Genomic DNA, 23,907 nt, shown 5'->3' on the forward strand with positions numbered 1-23,907 from the left:
TAGAGAATGATTGAATGAATAACATGACAAGATAGTGCGTGTCTATCAGCTGGTCTCCCTGGATGTTTAGAAAAAATAAAAATCAACCATATCAAGAGGGGAAGTTATGACTTTTTTTTGTTGGTCATTTACTGTCTGTTAATTCTGAATATGTATTTTTACATCTGTGCAGTAGCATGCGTGGGGTTATTGTTTTTGGTCCTGCATGTTGGTACATGCATTTTGAGCTTGACGATTGATTGATTTTGTTTGATTTTGAGCATCATTCTGAGAAAAATTGGCACTTCCCACTAATTTGCAAATGCTTCCTTCCTTTTAACCATTAAATGTGTTTAACTGGACGCTGTCAAGGAAACGTAATTTTTTTGACTATTAAAATAACAGCTGTTTAAGGGAGTCATGTATTTGAAGCGCTGCTCACTGATTTCACTATTTGAAGTGGGGTCGTCCCTCCCCGTCCTAGCCAAGGTCCAAGAGGACTGTCATAGCAACCATTGCCCTGCTTTATCCAGCTCGCCACACACATGACACACACAGAGGACAAATGGTAACAGCACAAAACAGTGCCTTGGAAACATCAAGACACACACTTATATCTGTGCCCTACATAGGCTTCTGTGGTTTAGTCCTTACTGTTTGGACACTAAGCAGTTTGCAGACAGAAGGGTACCAGGGTGGTGCAAAGTTGAAAGTATATGCTACAGTCACAGTCAGGGTCATTTGATAAAACAAATTGTAAATGTCCAGAAATTAATTCAAGGGTTTAAATAAAAATGCAACACTAAACTATTACAGCCATTTTATTCATAGCTTCTTCATTTTTAGAGGGCATAAGAAAGGCTGGCATGCAGTTTGATGCAGGATTCTTTTTTTGGTGAAACCATGTCACAAAATGTAACCAAGTCAAGTTCACTGTGGAGGAGGGAGGTGTATCATTGCCAGAGTCTATAGTCAAAGGATGCCTTCAATAATGTATGTAAATCACTGGTGACCCTCAAGAACTGGATGGACAGATAAGGCTTCTCTAGAAAGCCTCTTAAAAAAGCTTGCCTGGTTCTAGAACAAAGTACATTGGAAATAGTATGAGCTTGCACCAGAATGATGGCAAGAGAAGAGTATGGAGCAGGAAATAAATGGCTCGTGAGCCATTGTTTACCGCATCGTCTGTCAACCATGGTGGAGGTAACGTTTTGGCATGTGCTGATAGAAGTAGTGTTATGAGTTCTGAACTGTATAGAGCAATACTATCTACTCAGTTTCAACCAAGACCGGCCAAACTGATATTACAGAGCATCAAAATGCAGATGGACAATGACGCAAAACGTACTGCCAAAGATATAAGAGCTCCTCAAGGCAAATAGATGGAATATTCTTCAGTAGCCAAGTCAGTCAACAGAACATGCTTTCAATGACTGAAGGCAGTAAGACCCCCAAAGAAGCATCAAATGAAGGAGGCTGTAGGAAAGGCCTGACAAACCATCTCAATGGAAGAAAATCAGCATTTGGTGATGTTCTTGACTTTAGGCAGTCATTGACTACAAACAAAATGTAATGCTGTAACTCCCAAATGGTGAATGTGATACATTTGTTAAACCCTTTGAATTGAAGTCAAAACTCTACACTGCAATCACATGTTGATTGTGTCATTTCAACTCCACTGTGGCAAAATTGCAAAAATTGTATCACAATCAAATCAGGGCTGTACAAAAATTCAGCTTTTGAATTAGAGTTGAATTTTGAACCGAGGTAATAAACAGGATGCAGAATTAGAATTAAAATTTGCACAGCTCATTGTCTAAATACTTATGCTTATAACAGGACATAGTTTTTCCAATATCTATAGTACAAAGTATCTGGTTGTGATTTTGTTGAGAGAATGGAATAATTGGATCAGAGATTAAGAAGAGATGACAACATTTACACATTAGTACCACCACAGAGGAGGTAAGCTTTCAGTGGTGTTTTTCCTATTTTTTGTGTGTGTGTTTCTCTTAGCAGGATAACTCAAGAAGTAATGAATGGATTTCAATGAAATTTGTAGAGTAGACAGATAATGTTCCAGGAAATAAGTCCTGGAAAGTGAGGGGTTTGATTTTGAATTTGATCCATAACATGCAATGTTTTTCAGAACATGCACATGTGACATTGGAGGAAGTATGCACTCTCTGAGAGCCTTCTAGTTATAATAGTTTTTCCTTTACCTCCTTCCGGCAGCAGCAGCTGTGAGATGCGCTGGCTGGAAGAAAGAGCAGAACTGGGCAGCAGGTGGAGCTGGTTACAGCTGCAAATGTCTGAGCTGCATGAGAGGATAAAACAGCTGGGAGAGCTCCACCAGTGCATCAGAGCCAACAAGGTGAGTCCAAAAGTCAACTGGAGCCACGTTATGGAAGGGCAGTCATGCAGAGTATTTATGATCATTACTTGAATTGAATTATAGTTCCCCTGCTGTGCAGTCACTGCAGCAGGATAACAGGCTGTGTCAGCGCGGCCTCAGGTCGGTTTGACCGAAAACATAAATTTGAACCGTGTCATCTCTCTGTGTTCATGTGAGTCAGTGTGGCGTGGTGCTGGCAGAGTGCCAGCCTCTGACAGACAGACAGATCCAGCAGACTCTGCTGACAGATGTTGCAGGGTTGTCCTGTGCAGCCTTGGACCAAGACAATGAATACTGCTGTCCTGCACTACTTCTCCAGAACATAGAGAGACAGGTAGGAGGGAATAACAGCTACTTGTATCTGCTGTATGCCAACTGTTTCAAAAGTCTGGAACCAAGACAATTAGTAATTTCCATTTATCAGTCTAGTCCTCGTCCATAGGCCTGCTAATAACAACAGTAACAACAACTGGAATAATAAAATGTATTACTTTCAGTGAGAACATTTCAGTGTCCTCTATTGTTAAAAAAAAATGTCAAAAACCTCTCCATTGAAAGAACATAAAAACAGCATAACAGACAGACTAATTAAACATGCACACCAACAAATATAAATAACGTGGAATATAATCATGTCATAATTACAAGCAATATAAATATGTTTTCAGATTAATTTCATTGCAGTGTTTTTTTTATAATACTGTGTTAGCAAGCAGAAACTAATGGGGTAAATCAATGTTATTATACAAGGCAAAAAGAACTCAAGACCAAACTACTTCTTGTTGTCATTGAACATAAATGGTAAATGGACTGCATTTATATAGCACTTTTCCATCTGCATCAGATGCTCAAAGTGCTTTACACATCAATACCTCACATTCACCCTGATGTCAGGCTGCTGCAGTGCAAGGCACCCACTATACACCGGGAGCAACTAGGGGCTTAAAGATCTTGGCCAAGGCCAAGGTCAGGCTGGGATTTGAATCCTCTGGTCTCAACCCCATTGCTTAACCACTAGACCATCACCTCCCCTAACATCCAAACACATCAAAGCAGAGCTAAGTGTGTGTAAGTTTACCTCGCTAAATGTAAATAAATGTGCAGTAACTGTTGTGCCTCTTATTTAAATGTGTTTTGAGTATTTATTACATATTTATATTTTTATGGTTATTAATATGTATGTGGTCATGGGTATGGGTGAAGTGTGTCTGTGTATTTTACATTTTATTTTTATGCTACAAATTTAATTGCTCCGGAGACGTTTTGTTGTATAGCCTGCAATGGTAATATCTATCGATCGATCTAACATGCTTATACATTTTTAAAACATTGTAGTTTGCTTACATTAGCTTAGCTGTCCTCCTCCTTGTGATTCCGGCTGTCCCACAATGTGATTGGCCACTTAAATTTTCAATCGGCGGTCAGGTAGGGGTCAGTTGAAGAATTACACAGGGGTCAAAATTAAAAGATGCTCCAGTCATATCGAAAACTATACCACATTATTTGCCTGATCACATACATTCCAAAAATGTATAGTTAGGACTATCTGTGACTGAATGGTATGGAGTTATGGGGTAAAAGCCGCAAGAATGGTGACAAAAGTCAGTTTCAGTTTGTACAGGGGTCAAAAGATAAAGTTGCACCAGTTTTGGTAAAAAGTGGTGCAAATTATTGGTTGAGCTAATAGGATTAATAAATGGAATAGTTTTGACTGTGTTGAATGGTTGGCATCCAAAGTAAAGGTTAAACAAGATCAACGTCCATTGGATTCTATGACATGTGACATATGTTACCCCGTAACATGAAACAAAGCATGACACACCTGACTGCCAATTGAAAATTCAAGTGGCCAGTCATTTTTTTTCAAAAGGGGAATGTCTAAGGAGTATTTGTGCCACATTTGATGCTTGTATCACCATTTGAAGGATTCCTCTGTAAATATTCTCTTATCTGCTGCACTATTCAACTTCATCAAATTGAAACAAGGTTTTTGAGAAACTGAATCTGAAAATGTACATTCTAGCCCAAGTTTTCACTGAAGTCAGAATTAGGGATGAATTTTCTTTTTGTCTGTTGCCATGGTAACACTTCATTTTCTGCTAAAATGTTCCATTAAAGCTTGTAGACGTATGTGTCTTATAGCATGACACCAGTGCTGGATATATGGTGTGAAGGACATTTAAGCATGTACAGTAGTGTTCAGAATAATAGTAGTGTTATGTGACTGAAAAGATTAATCCAGGTTTTTAGTATATTTCTTATTGTTACATGGGAAACAAGGTACCAGTAGATTCAGTAGATTCTCACAAATCCAACAAGACCAAGCATTCATGATATGCACACTCTTAAGGCTATGAAATTGGGCTATTAGTAAAAAAAAAAGTAGAAAAGGGGATGTTCACAATAATAGTAGCATCTGCTGTTGACGCTACAAACTCAAAACTGTTATGTTCAAACTGCTTTTTTAGCAATCCTGTGAATCACTAAACTAGTATTTAGTTGTATAACTACAGTTTTTCATAATTTCTTCACATCTGCAAGGCATTAATTTTGTTGGTTTGGAACCAAGATTTTGCTGGTTTACTACTGTGCTTGGGGTCATTGTCTTGTTGAAACACCCATTTCAAGGGCATGTCCTCTTCAGCATAAGGGAACATGACCTCTTCAAGTATTTTGACATATCCAAACTGATCCATAATACCTGGTATGCAATATATAGGGCCAACACCATAGTAGGAGAAACATGCCCATATCATGATGCTTGCACCATCATGCTTCACTGTCTTCACTGTGAACTGTGGCTTGAATTCAGAGTTTGGGGGTCATCTCACAAACTGTCTGCGGCCCTTGGACCCAAAAAGAACAATTTTACTCTCATCTGTCCACAAAATATTCCTCCATTTCTCTTTAGGCCAGTTGATGTGTTCTTTGGAAAATTGTAACCTCTTCTGCACATGTCTTTTATTTAACAGAGGGACTTTGTGGGGGATTCTTGCAAATAAATTAGCTTCACGCAGGCGTCTTCTAACTGTCACAGCACGTACAGGTAACTCCAGACTGTCTTTGATCATCCTGGAGCTGATCAGTGGGTGAGCCTTTGCCATTCTGGTTATTCTTCTATCCATTTTTATGGTTGTTTTCTGTTTTCTTACACCCATCTCTGGGGTTTGTTTTGTCCATTTTAAAGCATTGGAGATCATTGTAGATGAACAGCCTATAATTTTTTGCACCTGTGTATAAGTTTTCCCCTCTCCAGTCAACTTTTTAATCAAACTACGCTGTTCTTCTGAACAATGTCTTGAATGTCCCATTTTCCTCAGGCTTTCAAAGAGAAAAGCATGTTCAACAGGTGCTGGCTTCATCCTTAAATAGGGGACACCTGATTCACACCTGTTTGTTCCACAAAATTGACAAACTCATTGACTGAATGCCACACTACTATTATTGTGAACACCCCCTTTTCTACTTTTTTTTTACTAATAGCCCAGTTTCATAGCCTTAAGAGTGTGCATATCATGAATGCTTGGTCTTGTTGGATTTGTGAGAATCTACTGAATCTACTGGTACCTTGTTTCCCATGTAACAATAACAAATATACGCAAAACCTGGATTAATCTTTTTAGTCGCATAGCACTACTGTTATTCTGAACACTACTGTATGGATGGAATACAGTGTGCTATGCAGATCTTTCAGTTCATTTTAAAATGCCATTCCACATGTAATATCTTGTTACCTGCTCATGTTTATCAGTCTGATCGGCCTACAGATTACAGTACGTCTTCTTTGCAGAGTGCTGAGCTGAACTACATAGTCAACAGTCTGAAGTCTCCTCTCAGCTTTTCACCGCTCTCCAAACAAAAACAAACCCAGAAAGGCAAAAGACGCTTCACAAGGTAGAGCACAAACATCCTTTTTCATTTGGTACAACTGTTTATACCTCTTTGAGAAATTGTGCGAGACTTCATGAGCGCACAGTGTATGCAAATGAGGTAATATGCATAGAAACAATCAGACTGTACAACACTAGTACTTGATTTAAACAATACTATATTTGAGTTTTGTAGCTCACATTTTCTCAGGCTTGCAGTGGTTTAATCACATCTCCACAGCAAGCCTAAATGAGCAATATGTAGTGCAGCTGACATACCCGTGGAAGAGATGGAATCTTAAAATATGAGACAAGACAGTCCATCTCAGATCCCTCTCTGGGGGAAAGAGATAACATTGAAATACAAAGAATGTAAACGAGTGGCCACAGAAAACTTAGCTGAAAGTGTCTGGAAAGGTTGAGGTTTTTTTTTTGAGTTATTTAGTTTATATCATGATATAGACTAAATAACTTGAAATTGAATTGAAAATGTGTATAAAAAAACAAACAAAAAAGCAACAAAAAAACTGGACACTACACCATCGTCTCCCGCAGACGGACGGATGCCAGGAGGATAGCTCCAATTCACAACAAAGCTACTTCAAGGTGCTTCACACAAGTAAGATTGAACCTTACCAACCCCTAGAGCAAACCAGGGGTGAAAAATGTCCAGTTTTTGGTGGATTTCCGCTTTTTTTCCATCAGGCATCTTGTTGAGCAGCAAGGGGCCCTTGAAGCAAAGCTTGGTTTTTATTTCGCATTTTCTTTATTTTTTCCCTAGTAAAGCCTAAAGAGCATATGTCTGTGAGTAATACTTACCTTTTTATGTTAAACTGACCTATTGTGGTCTTTTTAAACAGTTGATAGTTGTATTTTATAACGTGAAAACGGGAGCGATGCTAACGCGTTAGTGTGTCTATGGCATTTTCATTGTTAAAGTTAACATTAGAGGTGGGCGGATCAATCCTAATATCGATAATATTGATACCAATGCTGGTATTGATATTGAACGATCCTCGTGTAAAAAGATCGATACTCAAGCTTTTTTCTCTCCCGCACGCACTGACTGCTGCGCACGCAGATTCATCAAAATCTACTCTCTGTCTGTAAGAGCAGCGCTGCTGTGTCACACAACAGCAGCACACCCTTGTATTGTGGTTTGTCAGCCCTCTACCTCAGGAGATTTTGTTTTAAGTTGTGTTGAGTGATATTTTTTTAAATAAAAATGTTGATTGTGATAATAAAGTATTTTGTTGTCACGTACAATGTTTGGCGAAATTCTGTTCTAGGTCTTTTGGATCCTTTGCATCTATGAAGCTTAAATATGAAAAAGTATTAGTATCGTTATTAATATCAGCGATACTGGGCCTGTATTTACTTGGTATCGGATCAATACCAAAATTCCCGGTATCGCCCACCTCTAGTTAACATTAAGCTGTTGCCTGTCCGCACGTTTGTATTTGTGTTCAGTATAATAATAATGACTCAGAGTTTGTTGACGTAAAAGAGTCAAATGCATTACAAATTGTAATTTTTTTAATTTATTTTTATTTATATATTGTAGTTTCACAGTGATCCTCACAGTAAACATCTTAAACTTATTTGGTGACTCCTGGATGTTTACTGTTTAACTAATTATTTGAAGATTTATTTTGAACATAAGAAAAGAAATAAGTGTGGAGTGATTTGTGATCTAGAACATGTATTACTTTTTTAACACTGAAATGCTTTTTGATAATTTGTTTTTTATATATTTGATGTGTTGCACTTGCTCATTCGTTCTGCAGTTCCCAAATAGCATTAGTTTTGTTTTATTTATGGTTGAACAGAAATGATGTCATATGCGTCATATTTTACCCCTTCAGTGCCCGCCCTCAAACAAGACTGCACTGCCAAATTCATCAGTATTAAGCTGATGAATTATACCTTAGGCCAGGGGTGGGCAATCATGTGCCATAAAGGGCTGAGACATTGCAGGTTTTCCTTGCTACCACTCACCTTCCCAGGTGATTTCATTAATGTTCAGGTGTCTCAGCAGGTGATTTCATTGATGATCAGGTGTTTATGTGCAGGGGAGAAGCTCATCAGCAATCCACCAGGTGAGGTGATTGGTTGCAAGGAAAACCTGCAGTGTCTCAGCCCTCGTTGCCCACCCCTGCCTTAGGCGTACTTTTTTCTGGCCGACTGATTCTGTTATTTTTCCTCTCTGTCGGAGGTGCGGATAATGTCACAATGTCATAGGCTGGATTTGATGACTGCTTAATTTCTAGAACGGACGCGGAATGGACTCTACCGCAGGAACAGGCCCAGTGAATGGCATGAGCACTGTTGGATGACTCCTGTTGACTGGATGCCTCCATGGACTTCTCATCAAGTGCATCTTGTTTTGTTGTGCTATGTTCTGTTTTGTAAAACTTTGCAAAATCTTGTAACTATTAGAATGGCATAAGCAGTGGGTCACACCCCTTTGAGTCTGGTCTGCTTGAGATTTCTTCCTCAGTATCATCAGAGGGAGTTTTTCTTTACCACTGTTGCCTGTGTGCTTGCTCATCAGACCACAGCACACTTTCCACTTTGCGTCTGTCCATTTCAGAAGAGCTTGGGCCCAGAGAAGGCGGTAGCGTTTCTAGATGTTGTTGATGTATGGCTTTCGCTTTGCATGCTAGAGTTGTAACTTGCACTTGTAGATGTAGCGACAAACTGTGTTAACTGACAATGGTTTTCTGAAGTGTTCCTGAGCCCACGCGGTAAGATCCTTTACACAATGATGTCCGTTTTTAATTCACTGCTACCTGAGGGATCAAAGGTCACGGGCATTCAGTGTTGGTTTTCGGCCTTACTGTTTACGTGTAGAAAGTTTAACAGATTCTCTGAATTTTCTGATTATATTATGGAGAGTAGACGATGGAATCCCTAAATTCCTTGCAATTGAACGTTGAGAAATATTGTTCTTAAACTGTTGGACTATTTTTCATGCAGTTGTTTACAAAGTGGTGAACCTCGCCCCATCTTTGCTTGTGAACGGCTGAGCCTTTTGGGGATGCTCCTTTTATGTTCAATCATGATACCTGTTTCCAATTAATCTGTTCACCTGTGGAATGCTCCAAACAGGTGTTCTTTGAGCATTCATAAACTTTCCCAGTCTTTTGTTGCCCCTGTCCCAGCTTTTTTGAAATGTGTTGCAGGCATCCATTTCAAAATGAGCAAATATTTGCACTAAAACAAAAAAGTCTATCTGTCAGTTTGAACATTAAATATCTTGTCTTTGTGGTGTAGTCAATTGAATATAGGTTGAAGAGGATTGCAAACCATTCTGTTTTTATTTACATTTCACACAATGTCCCAACTTTATTGGAATTGGGGTTGTACTTCTGGGGATGAAAACACTGCATTTTCTATGAGTTTTTGGACAAATTACAGGCAAACAAAGTGAAAATGCAAAGAAAACGTGATGATGCGGTGGGAAAGTGGACATGTGTTGTGGTTTGTTTATGACCCGGAGCTCAAGTCTGTCGAGATGGTTTGCGGGTGAGAGAACACAGCTGCTCTGGTTAGCTGTGTAGGCTAACACGGACACGACGTCTCCCATTTACCTCGTCTTCCCTTCTTCACTGGGAAACAGAAAAAAACACTTTTCACGACTGCTTCAGTGATTGCAGCTGAAAACAAAACAGTACAGCATTTTCCCGTGTGAAGTTATGCTGTGTATATATTGTGCAACAGGAGCAGCTGTCCCCATATGTGGTCAAATCCCGCGATATCATGCAGGGTTCAGACAAGACTGCGGTACCCTATTATCAGCTAACCACTGATAATTAATCAGCAGTGATTAGCTGATTTATCATGAAATCCGTTTTGAAGACTATTTGGCTGAAATGTGCTGTCATGGTGTTGTGGAGCACTTCATCCCAGCGTTTTTATTAAAATAAATAAGTAAATAAAAGACACTGTGCTTTCATTTTGTTTCAATGACAACAATAAGCAAAAGTTAAATGGACGGGACCAGTTGCTTCACAGGTATTTGGTGCCACTTGTTGGGAATGTGTTGTGACATGTAAATATCAAGAACCTGAATATAAGACAACCCCATTTGTTCAGATGTACAGCACTGTGCAAAGGTTTTAGGCACATTTAATGTGACATCAAAGCATTAAAAAGTATGAAAACCTGATAAACATTCATAAATAAATTCAGTGTGTGATGAATTTCAACTTTGATGATAATTGATATGACAATTGGGTTCTAGTTACGTGTGATTTTTCAGTATATAAGTCACACCAGAGTATAAGTTGCCTGACCTCAAAACTATTTAAGGATAACACGACTAAAAGTATGAGTAATTGTGTTTTACAGTCATTTTAGTATTGCATGATCATTTGCAACTCTGTCTGTGTGGTATCTACTGGCCAGGACATTTACAAAGAAATTATTATTACTATTATTATGATTCTTGAATAAAATTAGCTCACATACTCATTTTTGTTGGAGTTGATTTCATTTTAACATGCCAATAAGAAAGGGGAGGAACACCAAATGCTACCTTTATTGCAACTCTGGCATGCCTATAAATTCTGTATATTCAAGGGGGCAGCACGGTATCTTAGTGGTTAGCACTGTTGCCTCACAGCAAGAAGGTTATGGGATTGATTCCCACCTGTGGTTTTTCTGTGTGGAGTTTGCATATTCTTCCTATGTTTACGTGGGTTCCCTCCTGGTGCTCCGGCTTCCTCCTACATCCAAAGACTCACAGGTTAGGTGGATTGGAAGCTTTAAATTGTCTATAGGTGTGCATGCGGGTGTGAATGTGTTCGTTTGTCTATATGTGGACCTGTGACAGACTGGCGCCTGTCCAGGGTGTACCCCCCCTCACACCCTGTGGCTACTGGGATAGGATCCAGCCCCCTCGACCCTTAATGGGAGTAAGCAGTTGAGGATGAGTGAGTGAGGGTATATCCAAAGAAAACACTGCCTTGTGTTCATAACAATACTTCAATGGAATTATCACTGTTCCCTTTGTATATTTAATGTTATTCAATACTCATCAACCAACTTTATTGTCCTTAATTAAAACTATTCTAAATGCATGAATTACTGCAGTTGATCAGTTTTTCATAGATTTGGGGTGTCATTTCACCTCTATGCCGATGACAGTCAAATCTATGTGCCCCTAAAGCGTGAGAATGCATTCTGTGCCAATCAACTTTTAGAGTGCATTGAGAGCATTAAAGGCTGGATGTCCATAATCTTTCTACTCTTTAATGAAAAGAAAACTGAAGTTCTTTTGGCCACGCCAAGTAAATCAAGCAGTTGTGGTTCAGTAAACCTTGGACCATTGACATAGTGTATTAAATCTACTGTTTGTAACCTTGGTGTGAAAATGGATGGAGATTTTAAACTTGATAAACAAATCAGTGCTGTTGTGAAGGCAAGTTTCTTTCACTTGAGGCAGCTAGCTAAGATAAAGCCCTCACTTTCAAGGCATCACTTGGAGATCTTAATCCATGCTTTTGTCATGACTTGGCTGGACTATTATAATGCGTTGTACGTTGGTATCAGCCAGGCCTTGCTTGCAAGGCTGCAGCTGGTTCAGAACGCTGTAGCCCGTCTTTTAACTGGATCCCGGAAGCATGACCACATTTCACCCATTCTTTCTAACCTTCACTGGCTGCCAGTTCAATATCGTATTGATTTTAAAATTTTATTGTTTGTTTTTAAATGTCTCAATGATCTTGCCCCACGTTATCTGTCTGACCTGCTTGTGTCTTATTCCCCATCACGTTCTCTTAGGTCATGAGATCAATCTCTGCTTGTAGTTCCTCAGACCAAGCTCAAACTTAGAGGTGATAGAGCTTTTTCTGTTGTTGGTCCCAGATTGTGGAATAACCTGCCTCACGGTATCAGGCAGGCGGATTCACTTCTAGTCTTTAAATTTCGCCTTAAAACATATTTGTTTTCTTTGGCTTTTGACTAGAGAGTTGATGATTTTACTGTTGTAAAGACTTATATTGTTGCCACTGTTGTCTACCATGTATCTATTTTATCTATTTATGTCTTTGTTGTACAGCACTTTGGTCAAACTTGTTTTTAAATGTGCTCTACAAATAAATTGGATTGGATTTGAAATAATCATTTTCCTCACACTGTTAGAGTTGTAGTAACTTATATGTATCACAAAGCAGTAACCAGACCACTGACTTCCAAACCATCTGTCCCTAATTTTTCTGACACTTATTCATGGATGGAGCCACAATGGCAGCCCAGTTAGTCCTCTCCCAGCCACATCTTCCAGCTCCTCCTCGGTGATTCCAAGACATACTTCGAGAAAATGTATGTAATCTTTACAGCATGTTTCCGAAACATCACACAGCTACCTGTGTGGACATGTACGCCTGCGTGCCAGAAAGAGAAAGCCTCTGGCTGCTTGGATTTGAGTAACTTGCGATAAAGGGCATGAAGGCAGGTTGAGACACATGAAGAGGAGGAAGAGAAAGCAGAGGCAAGAATCAATTATAGATGCAGAGCTAAAAATGTAAGCTGTGATTTGTTGACAGTAATAAAGTATACTTGACACAGGTTGGTTCCAGCTTCCTTCACTTTCCACACTGGTGCTCTGCTCTCCTGTCAAACGTCTGTATATGTAGCTTTTCTTCAAACTGTTTCCTTTTTTCTTTCTCGTGAAATGATTGGCTACATGATGGAAGTGAAACATGACCAAATAATATGCAATGAATCTATTCTATAGAAGTGCTGGCAACAGCAAGAGACTGCAGCGATTGTGTAATGAAAGTTTGAATCCTTTGTCCTTGCTGCCTGGTTTTTACTGTGAGAACTAACTGATCCCAGAGCTGCCGTGGGACCTAACACTCATCTGCTCAAGCATAGGCATGGAATTGTTTCTATTGTTTCTTGGTGTAACTGCACATTCTAATGCAGTTTTCCAATAACAACATACTGTATGGTTTGTGTTTTGCTGTGGAAGAGTTTAAAATAATGACAATCAAAGAATCCAGAGCACAGTTAAAACATTTTTTTAATCTACTTTTATTTCTGACTGCTAGAATCTTCAGCTGTTCTTCTGACCTTGAAGTTGATTTAATAAGGCTTGCATTTATTGAGTTTTATTATATATGTGGATTATGAACCACTATTTGCATTTCTCTTTGGGATCGGGCAAACAGATTTACTATGGAAACCATGTGTCAGTGGAAAAGAACGTTGCAAGGAAAAGTGATCGAAATTTCTCTGGGAATGGGTGGGGTGATGGACGGATAATTGAAACGTTCCAAGACAAAAATGAACAGAAAGCCATTTGCTGGATGGAGTGTTCTGTGCTCAGCATTATCCCTGGAAAAGAGAGCTTGGTCCTTACATGAATTTAATGTAAAATGTGGCTCTGTTTTTATGCATGTACTTACCGTACATAGGTAGACTACGTGTACACTGTACATACACTGTAGTCTCTGTTTTTATGTTGTTGTTTTTTTTTTTTTTCAAAATTTCTTTCTGTAAACACAAGTCCCATTCAGTGATAACTGTCTAAGCACATAACATCACCCCAAAAACAAACAAAACGGAAGCATGTGCAGGTGACGCAAGTCAATGCATTCACCATACCATGGAAGCTCCCCAAATCCTGGATGACAACCATTCAGTTAAACAACTGCTCCATCACCACCTTTTGAAAGTAGCCATCTATCTGCAACAGCCATGTGAAATGCTACCGTTGACCTTCTCCAGCCCCTCGGGTCCTCAATACTGAGGCACCTGCATGCTGGATCATGCACAGACAAACATACCACATGTTCAAGAATGTTGTAGCTGACTCTCCCTCACAGTGGAATTGATATTCCTCAGCTGAGTCTCCCTAGTCACCACTCGTTTGAAAAAAAAAACTTCCAAAATTCCAGGAATACTCAAAGATGCACCAGAGAGACCTAAAAGACATCCAGTCCTCACCTTCGGTCAGTATTTAGTGGCCAATTTTCACAACATATACAGTTGTGCTCATAGGTTTACACACCCTTTTACTATCCATTTACTAAGCCATTTACTATCAAACAACTGTTTACTCTACTCTTATTAAATCATAATGACAACAGAAACTAACCAAATGACCCTGATCAAAACTTTACATACCCCAGTTCTTAATACATTTTATTGCCCCTTTAACATCAATGACAGCTTGGAGTATTTTGTGATAGTGGTGGATGAGGCTCTTTAATTTCTCTAACGGTAAAGCTGCCCATTCGTCTTGGCAAAAAGCCCCCAGTCCCTGTAAATTCCTGGGCTGTCTTGCCTGAACTGCACGTTTGAGATCTCCCAGAGTGGCTTAATGATATTGAGGTCATCCTGCCATCATTTTTGACCAAGTTTCCTGTGCCTTTATAGCTCACACATCCCCAAAACATCAGTGATCCACCAACGTGCTTTACAGTAGGAAGGGTGTACCTTTCATCATTGGCCTTGTTGACTCCTCTCCAAATGGTTGTGGCCAAAAAGATTAATTTTGGTCACATCAGTCCAAATGACTTTGTTGTCTGGGCTGTTTGGTGTATTGTAAGCGGGATACTTGGTGGCATTTGTGTAGTAATGGTTTTCTTCTGGCAACTCCACCATGCAGCCCATTTTTCTTGAAGTGCTTCCTTATTGTGCATGTTGAAACAGCCACACATCTTTTCAGAGAGTCCTGTATTTCAGCTAAGTAATTTGTGGGTTTTTCTTCGCATCCCAAACAATTTTCCTGGCAGTTCTTGCTGAAATTTTTGTTGGTCTACCTCACCATGGTTTGGTTCCAACAGAATCCCTCATTTGTTTGTTTGAAAGTTGCTGATTGGCCTTCTCATTCCCTTGGATATCTTTTTATATCCCTTTCCTGTTTTATGCAGTTCAGTTACCTTCTCCCACAGATCCTTTGACGATTCTTTTGCTTTGCCCATGACTCAGAAACCAGAAACATCAGTGCAGCACTGAATGAACAATGCAAGGGGTCTTTCAGCAACCCAGAAACTCACTGACCATTTATACACACACACTGATTACAAGCAAAGAGTTCACAGGTGAGGATGGGTTAGGGTTAGGTTTTCTGTTGTCATTATGATTTAAAAAGGGTAAAGACAGTTGTTTGACAATAAATGGCTTCATACAACGCTAACCATGAGTGACAAAAACCGTTTTGTGTTATCATTCCTATTCTCTGTAATATGGCCAAAAAGATCTAAAATTTTACCAGGGTATGTAAACTTCTGTAGTAAGACAGAAAGCACCAAGACCCTAAAGACAGTGTCATACAAAAGAATACTAGCACTTGCAGTTCACTGTTTTGTCTTTGCTTTTTTATAAAGTCGTGCCACTTTAAGACACTCCTTTGTTAAACAACCGCCTCTCTTCCTCTTATTCCTGACATTTCTATGTCCTCCAATATTGCCCATGCAGTGGTAAGAGAAGAGACAGGGTTTTTGTATTGGGAAGCTCCAGAAGGTGGCGACGTGATGTGTCATGGGTTTGTGCCCGAACTCGACCTTTGGTCACCTACCACAAGCCCAAATTGTTCACCTTCAGCACCTGCAAACCACAGGTAAGTCACATCTGCTCTTCATATTCCAGCTCTATGCATTTTATGCAACAATGTGCAGTTCATATGTGAAAATCAGGACACATTTTGATATATTTGTTCTCACACAATTAGAATAGGTATGTCTGCACTTTTGTGCATTTCCTAAAAATTGCACATTCGTTCCTGAATAAATGTTTTGTGCATTCATTTGTTGTTACTTTTACTTTAGCTGTCTTTATCTTAATTCCGTTAATGAAACGAGAACTCATAAGAAGTGTCATTCAGTGCTTTTGAGCCATTTGGCTGATGTTAGACCCGTGCTGTCATTCTGGGCATGGTGGGATATATTAGAAATTGAGTAGTCAAAGGAGGATGAAGAGAAGAAGTTATCACAGGAGGTGCTTCAATCACTAACACTTAACCTCGATGACTGCTGCTGCAGGTTTTATGCACAGAGACCTTTCCCTTACCAGCAAACTTCTCACTTTCAAGTTTGCCATTGAAAGAGCAATGCGCTAGTTGGTGGCGCACTTGTTTTCTAAAGGCAATGACCAGTGACAGTGATTGCTTCAGTTTATCTTACGCCCAAGACATGGCCAATTTAAGTCTGGGAGCATGCGCTGGTGCTGCGCCTTGCCGTATCCACGATGCCACTGGGTCCATTGTTTGCGTTATTAATAAATAATGTGCTCCGATTTTAAGCGTTAAATTGCATTGCATGTTTACCTTTGACCATCTGTTCACTGGCCACAATAAGTAATTTGCTCTTGTATTCTTTGTGCCTCAAACAATAACATTAATTGGCCTGTTAGCTTCTGCTCACCAACACAGTGTTTGCATTATGAATATGCGCCAAGTTTTCAAACATTTAATTGCATTGTATGTTTACCTCACCTCTGATTGCCTGTTCAGTGGTGGCAAGTAGCAGTTCTTTCCTACAATAACATTAATTAGCCCATTAGCGTCTGTTCACTAAATAATGTGCTAGGTTTTCAAGTATTTAATTTGAACAGATGCGACTACTACTTCTGTTTGACTGATAGACTGAAAAATACAGTACCCTAGACATATTTAATGCCTGTATGAGAGAGTGAGGAACAATGATAGAGGCCGTATCCGCGTAAAAGAAAAGAGTCCAGATAGAGTTGTAGTGCACCAATGGTCAAGATGGAGAACAGACATGTTATGTAACTGAAAAAATAAAGCAAGTAAAGGGAGTGCAGAAGACTGTGGTGGAAATGAGAATGCTACAATAAATCTATGGAGGTACAATCAGGGCTGTGAAAAATCTATGGATCAGCGGAAGTCCTCAGATTTCGTCATGGGCGTAGTGGTGTTGTACTCTGCCGACGGTCTGTAATCGTGATTGTCACCAAGTTCGGAAAATGGCTATCGCACAGCATTCTTTTTTACAACACTATACAAGTTTTATTTACAACACATAAAGCGGGACTGGTTGGTTGCTACGGCGAGGCTGTCGTTTCTGTGTGGTTCCATGTCTGCTTCTATTCTGGCCCGCTCCTGTTTATGTTCTGTCTTGAGTGTAATTAAAGATGCTGTTCGTAAGCTAAAAGTAGCATGTGGACATCACATACTTATACAACTATCAAGTTTTTAAAAGAAAAATTCGGTGTCACAGAGGGACATCGTACAGAGGGAGGATGGCGAGAAAGACAATGTCAAAAGTTGGATAAGCATAACAGAATCAAGAATCTGTGGAATTGGCACTGGCTTAAATTGAAGGTATGCAATGAATATCTTCATGAACACATCAGATAGATAAAAGAACCGGGAAAAGTGTACGGCATCTTGTACCATCAGTATGTTAAGTCTGGTAAGAATTTTTTTTCCTCACTGGAAAATAGATATTGTGATTTTTTATTAATGCCGACTTTCTTTCATTGGAAAAAATACATTGTGGCTTTTAATGGTTTTACAAGAATTCACACAGGAATATAAGTGACTTTTTACATTTAAAGTATGTTAATGATTTTTACTATGATTTTCAAAATATTCTAGAAGCTTGAGCTGAGGTTTTTGAAATGCTCTAACAGTCTTTTCAGTCTTCATGAATATCGTGTAGGTTAATTGTTCTGACTTAATGCATAATTTGGTTTGCAGTTAAAAGGAAAGTCATTCCAGGTCCTGCTTCCATGTCATGTTCTGTTATTTCAATATTATCATTGACAGTTTAAAGGTTGAATCTAGGATTATTACATCCGCCAAGGACGTAATAAAATCATTGGTGTTTATTTATTTATTTGTCTGTCTGTCTGTCTGTCTGTTAGCAGGATTACGTCAAATCTACTGCATGGATTTTGACAAACCTTTCACCACAGATACACATTAGGCCGTGGAAGAATCCATTAAATTTTGGAGGTGATCCGGATGTGGATTCTGGATCATGTTTCACTTTATATACGCTTTGAAGGATTGTTCTTACTAGAATTACGTCAAAACTGCTGCACTGATTTTGACGAAATTTTCAACACATATACATATTAGGGCAGGAAGACTCCATTAAATTTTGGAGATGATCCGCATCCGGATTCTGGATCACATTTCACTTTATATAGGCTTTGAAGAATTCCGTCAAAACCACTTCACGGATTCTCACCAAATTTTCACCACGGATACATATTAGGCCATGGAAGACACCATTACATTTTGGAGGTGATCTGGATTCTGGATCAAGATTTCACTTTATATAGGCTTTAAAGGATTATGTCAAAACTACTTCACGGGTTCTCTCCAAATTTGCACCACAGATAGATATTACAGCATGAAAGACCACTGAATTTTGGAGGTGATCTGCATCCGGATTGGCAGACATCAGAAATCTCTGATTGTTCTTGTTTAAATATGTGCTTCTTTTGAGATTTTTTTTTTCTTCCAGAAGATGCTGAAAATGTACACAAATTTTGCAGAGTAAAATATACTCTGCCGGGATAACATTTGGTCCCAGTCCAAATACAGATAAATATACTCTAGCACAGTAAAATCAATTCTATCACAGTGTAAAATCAACTCTATCATGCTATGAATGACTCTTGCCAAGACGGTAGAGCTGATTTCACTCTATAATAGAGCGTATTTAATTGTATTTATTATTTATTTATTATTAGATACATTTAGATACATTATTATTAGATACATTCATTCATTATTAGATACAAAATTAATTTGGCTTCACCTCAGCCCCGACTCCCCCTTCAAATTTTCCTCATATTTTACAATTTTCATTTCACAGCCCTGGGCACAATAAAAAATGAGAGCATTACATGTTCAACAAAAGCAGGAGAAATATCTAAGAAAGTGCAGGAAAGGAGGTTGAGGTGATTGTGACACATGAGAAGAAACCAGGAATATGCTGGTAAAAGAGGAATGAGAATGGAGGTAAAAGGGATGATAAAGATGGGAAGAGGGGCTCAGATTCAGACTTCATGGAGATGGTTCATTAGAAACACTCTGTCATATATGTACGAGTAGAAAACCATGAGAAAGAAGCCTCGGTGTTCCTAATTTTACTCTCATTCTAAATGCTTTGACAGGGTATAATCAGTACAATATGGTGCTCTGCAGTGAGTACAGTTACAATTGCTGCACAGATTTTAATTATGTTGCACTGTGTGCAGCATCGCCCAGTGATATCAGTGCAGTTGTCACAATTGTTATCGATGATGCTGAACCCCTGATGGCTCTCAGATAGATACAGAAATACCTCAAGGTACAAGCAGGCATTTATCAGCTTTCTTGCTGGCTGGGGTTCACCAATATCTCCATATTAACCTCAGCATCAGTATCAATTCCTTCTCCTGTGAGCACTCTACTGAAGATAGACACTCCCTCGACTATGTCATTCTTTAGTCTTCAAACAGCACTGGAAGGGCAACAAGAATGTATTTCAATGAGTTTCACAATGTCACAGCATTTACGGCCTTATGTGGACAATCTATAGTCCACGGTATAAGACATAAAGGCCAAGTGGATTTGGGGTGTGTCCAACTCCATTTTGGTGTTTAGTGGAGAAATGTAATGTGAGGCCCTGCAGTAGACTGGCATCCTCTCCAGGGTGTACCCTGCCTCACGCCCAGTGTCTGCTGGGATAAGCTCCCCCGTGACCCTTGAATAGAGTGAGCAAGTATAGAGAATAAATGAATGAATGTAATGTGAGCATAAAATAAGGCACTAGGTACAAAAGAGATGGATTATCCTCTGAAAATATTCATGCATGTGTTTGGGCATAACATCATACGAGGGGAAATTTGGAAGTTTTGAGTGTGACCCAGAAAAAGCAGGGCCTGGTTCTCCATTTTCAACATTGCACCCAGTGAATCACAACTTCGCACATTTCTGAGAAATGTTGGTTTCTCAGAGTGCAAAAGATAGAGAACGCTCAAAACTTCTCAGTTGCTCCTCATATGAAACAATCAGTCAGCTCTCATCCCTGCCAGAGTGCACCATGGACAGGAGCCACCAAAGCTCCCTGAGGTTTACGCAGTAATTTTTCCAGTTGATGGCACAATTACGCTGCTTCCACATGATACCAATGGAGTCGCACTGTGCCCGAACACATCCATGGCACATCCAGGATGCACACTCGTAGACTTGTAGATGTTGGGGGTGGAAACTAAATGACAACTTTGTGCCTTGTGCTGCTTTCTGCCTGGATCTTTAGACTTTGAGCTGAACTGAACACTCATATCAGTCAACAACAATGGGTCATTTTGCCAGAAAAAAAATGTTTTGATAATTTATTAGTTCACTGTATTTTCTGGATTGGGTGTCACACATATTTGTTAAAAATACATCATGAAGAGCATTTATTTTTCAAATGAGATGCTACTTCTTCATGCAGTAACAAGTAAAACTAATTGAATCAGCACATTATTTATTGATAATGCAAATACCATGATAGTGAGCAGAAGCTAATGGGCTAATTAATGTTGTTGTAGTAGGCACATTTTAGTTCAGCCCAATCTCACGTTTTTTTTTTTTTTGTTGTTGTTGTTGTTTTTGTGCTCCTGACATGAAATGATTCAAAATTTCGTGACAGGGTTTTTTTTTAACTCACTAACCATACCCCCCCCCCCGCGCTTCACTTTTAATTTCGTGCAGCCATCATGGAATGAATTATGAATTCGTGCTGCCGTGCTTTTCGTCACAATATCACAAACCAATAGATTAATGTCTATTTCATGCTGCTGAATCATGACTTGCCGTGAGACCAGGTTGTTTTAGTTAGCCTTACCTTAGCATCTTCCTTGTTATCCTCTGGTTCTCCCACAGAGTATAAACAAATGCCATATGAAGGTTATACCCCATCTTTATTCAAGTGCATGATTTTTCAGTTTGACAACAAGATTTATTAATTTCACTTGCTCTCCAATAACCAGAACTTCCTGCTCAGTCAGATCTTCTTGTTTTACGATAGTTGGCATCCAGTTTAATGGTGCATCAATGTCACCTTCTGCTCTGGAGTGTGAATCAGACAGCACCTCATTTAGATGAGTATACAGGGGCAGCCCATTATATGTGTAGATGGTGCCATCTTGTGGTCGTAGAGGATAACACTGTGTTTTTGTCATATAAGTCAGGGGTGGCCAAGTTCGGTCCTCGAGAGCCACATTCCTGACACTCTTAGTTGTCTCCCTGCTCCAACACACCTGAATCCAATGAAAGACTCATTAAAAGTCTGCTAATGAGTCTTTCACTGGATTCAGGTGTGTTGGAGCAGGGAGACAACTAAGAGTGTCAGAAATGTGGCTCTCGAGGACCGAACTTGGCCACCCCTGATATAAGTCATTTCGAAATACAAGTCACAGGACCAGCCAAACAAGTTAAAAAAAAGTATGATTTGTTGTCTGAAATATTTGTTCATTTAAGCCAAACTTCTTCTTTGTCTTCTTTTTTTTGATGCACTTACACAGCATGGTTAATCATTAAATATAGCTCAGAAATACTTTTATGCTTCCTCTGTCCCATTTAGGATTCAAAGAAATACACTTTTATCAATTCCTGTTCTTGGGATCCCACGGCCCTGCACTGTGATCCAGATAGCTGCTTCACTCGTACTCTGTCTTCCAGCTTCAGCCCTCAGCCTGTGTTGTCTCGTTCTGTTGGTAGGAGAAACTGAACATACATTAAATACATCAATAGGGGCAAGGAGTTTCATTGTAATCTGAAACATGGGTGTCTGGTTTTACAGATGTCAGGAGGCTTGAGTAAATTAACCAAAGTTTCTTTCAGTTCTTGTACATGGTTCACCCTGAAAACTGATTTGTGACTTTGAACGCATACACTACAGTAATGTTCTGCCCTCTTCCTCGAGACACTCCTCTGTCCTGTCACATACAGCATACTCTGTTCAGAAATGAATGGACCCAAAGGTCTTCTTTCAGCAGTGCTCAGTTGTCCAGTTCAGAACACAACAGCTCAACAACATTGCACAGCAGTAAGAGCCGTCCATCTGATAGCATTGTTTACATCTTTGGCCTTCTTCTCAATACTTCTCACCCATTCTTTTTCACAAAATGTATTAAAGCATCAGTCAATCCTTAGAATGGCAAATTGGTCAAGGCAAGCCCATTGTGTGGTGCATAAAGTGACCCCTTAATACTGGTCTTCACAGAGTAAAATGGCCCTGTAGAACCTGTGTCCATATCCAGATGTGCATATGTTGATTTTGAATAATAGGCATCTGGGTCTTGTTTCCCAAAAGCATCTTAAAGATAAGAAGATCACAGCACAGTATGCAGTGTAGTTGCCCCATGTTCCCACCAAAGGGTCATGAGATTAATTCTAGGTTACACTGAACCTCAAAGTCCACTCAAATGTGGGCTTCAGGCACGAGAACAGTCCAAGCCAATGTATTATTAGTATGAGAGCTATTCCAGTCCTCCCACCTATTATTGTACAGTACATTAATACCATGTACCACCCAAAGACCTATGTCAACTCCAAAGAACTTGTCAGCCTTGGATTGTTCTATCATCAGTTACACAGGTTCATGTTGGAGCGGAAAGATTTTCTTAAATTGTAGACTTTATATTTTATATTTTATATTTCAACCTATTACTCCTTCACAGTTGTCATTCCAGGGACATATCTACTTAGTTGGTGTGTCTGCTTCCACTATTACAGGTCCCAAATATGAGACTCCTTCAAGGCATTATAAAAATAAAGTGGTGGGTTTGCCACACATGTACTTACCAGGGTCTACAAAGAACCAACACAGGACAGCCTTTAAGAGGAAACGAAAGAGAAATACCAGCAGCACAATAACTGAAGGTAAGTCTGTATGTAAATTATTATTTGTCTTTTAGCTAGCCCCATTTTTGTTCAAGGTCACCACAGAGGATCCAGCATAAACCCACATTCAGATCTGGCAAACGTTTTATGTCAGATGTGCTTCCTGATGTACCGGCAGTCTTACCTGGAAAAACACACACAGCCCTGGTCTTCCTAAGAGGTCTCCCTTCTAACTACTATACAGGGCGTGTGCTGCTGAGATCTGATGGGGTCAGGTGTACAGATCGCAATATACTTTCATTATATAATGTTACAGCTATGTCAGATTTGATACCTCTGACAGTAGAATAAAATTGGATATGGATTTGGATAAACGGATGGATCTTGAATTTGAGTTGTGATCCGGATTGCTTTGATCATGTACTCAGAATTGATGATAACTGGATCAAACATTAGGATCTGTCCCTTGAGCCCAATATCTCTGATTGTTATGGATCAAAAGAAACAGACAACAGCAACTAAAGCATGTGATGAGGCTGAAAGATCAGCCATCAGGATCACAGCTTACTGATCAGGATCAGAGATTAGGATCAAAGTTCAGCTGTCAGGTTTTCTGGTAAAGATCAAAGATGAGTTTTTAAGATTGAAAGTCAGGATCAAAGATCAATGATAAAAGATGAGTTTTCCAGAATAAATATCAGACTTACAATCAGATCAGCTCTCTGGAAGGATCAGCATGTAAGAATCTTAGAAAAGACGGCAGTATGAATCATTCTCTCATAGTGAACAAAAACAAAATGTTTACAGGCGGAAAGAGAGGATCTTTGGACTTGGGTGGATGTATACAGTATTGGATTAAC

General features: G+C 39.4%; 1 protein-coding gene across 2 annotated transcripts in view; it reads left to right on the forward strand.

The window, feature by feature from the left end:
• kansl1l (KAT8 regulatory NSL complex subunit 1-like) overlaps positions 1-23,907 on the forward strand; it is a 58,235-nt gene that overhangs the window by 18,996 nt on the left and 15,332 nt on the right. The window contains exons 3-9 of one of the 2 annotated variants that reach the window (XM_034186521.1): positions 2,215-2,353; positions 2,556-2,708; positions 6,165-6,268; positions 15,676-15,817; positions 21,786-21,918; positions 22,128-22,250; positions 22,940-23,086. In XM_034186521.1, coding sequence (XP_034042412.1) covers positions 2,215-2,353; positions 2,556-2,708; positions 6,165-6,268; positions 15,676-15,817; positions 21,786-21,918; positions 22,128-22,250; positions 22,940-23,086 — 941 coding nt within the window. Of the gene's footprint in view, positions 1-2,209; positions 2,354-2,555; positions 2,709-6,164; positions 6,269-15,675; positions 15,818-21,785; positions 21,919-22,127; positions 22,251-22,939; positions 23,087-23,907 lie in introns of both variants that reach the window. The other variant, XM_034186522.1, reaches the window with a different exon arrangement.

The sequence above is a fragment of the Thalassophryne amazonica genome, chromosome 14 (assembly GCF_902500255.1).
Source record: "Thalassophryne amazonica chromosome 14, fThaAma1.1, whole genome shotgun sequence".
In the NCBI taxonomy this organism is placed as follows: Eukaryota; Metazoa; Chordata; class Actinopteri; order Batrachoidiformes; family Batrachoididae; genus Thalassophryne; species Thalassophryne amazonica.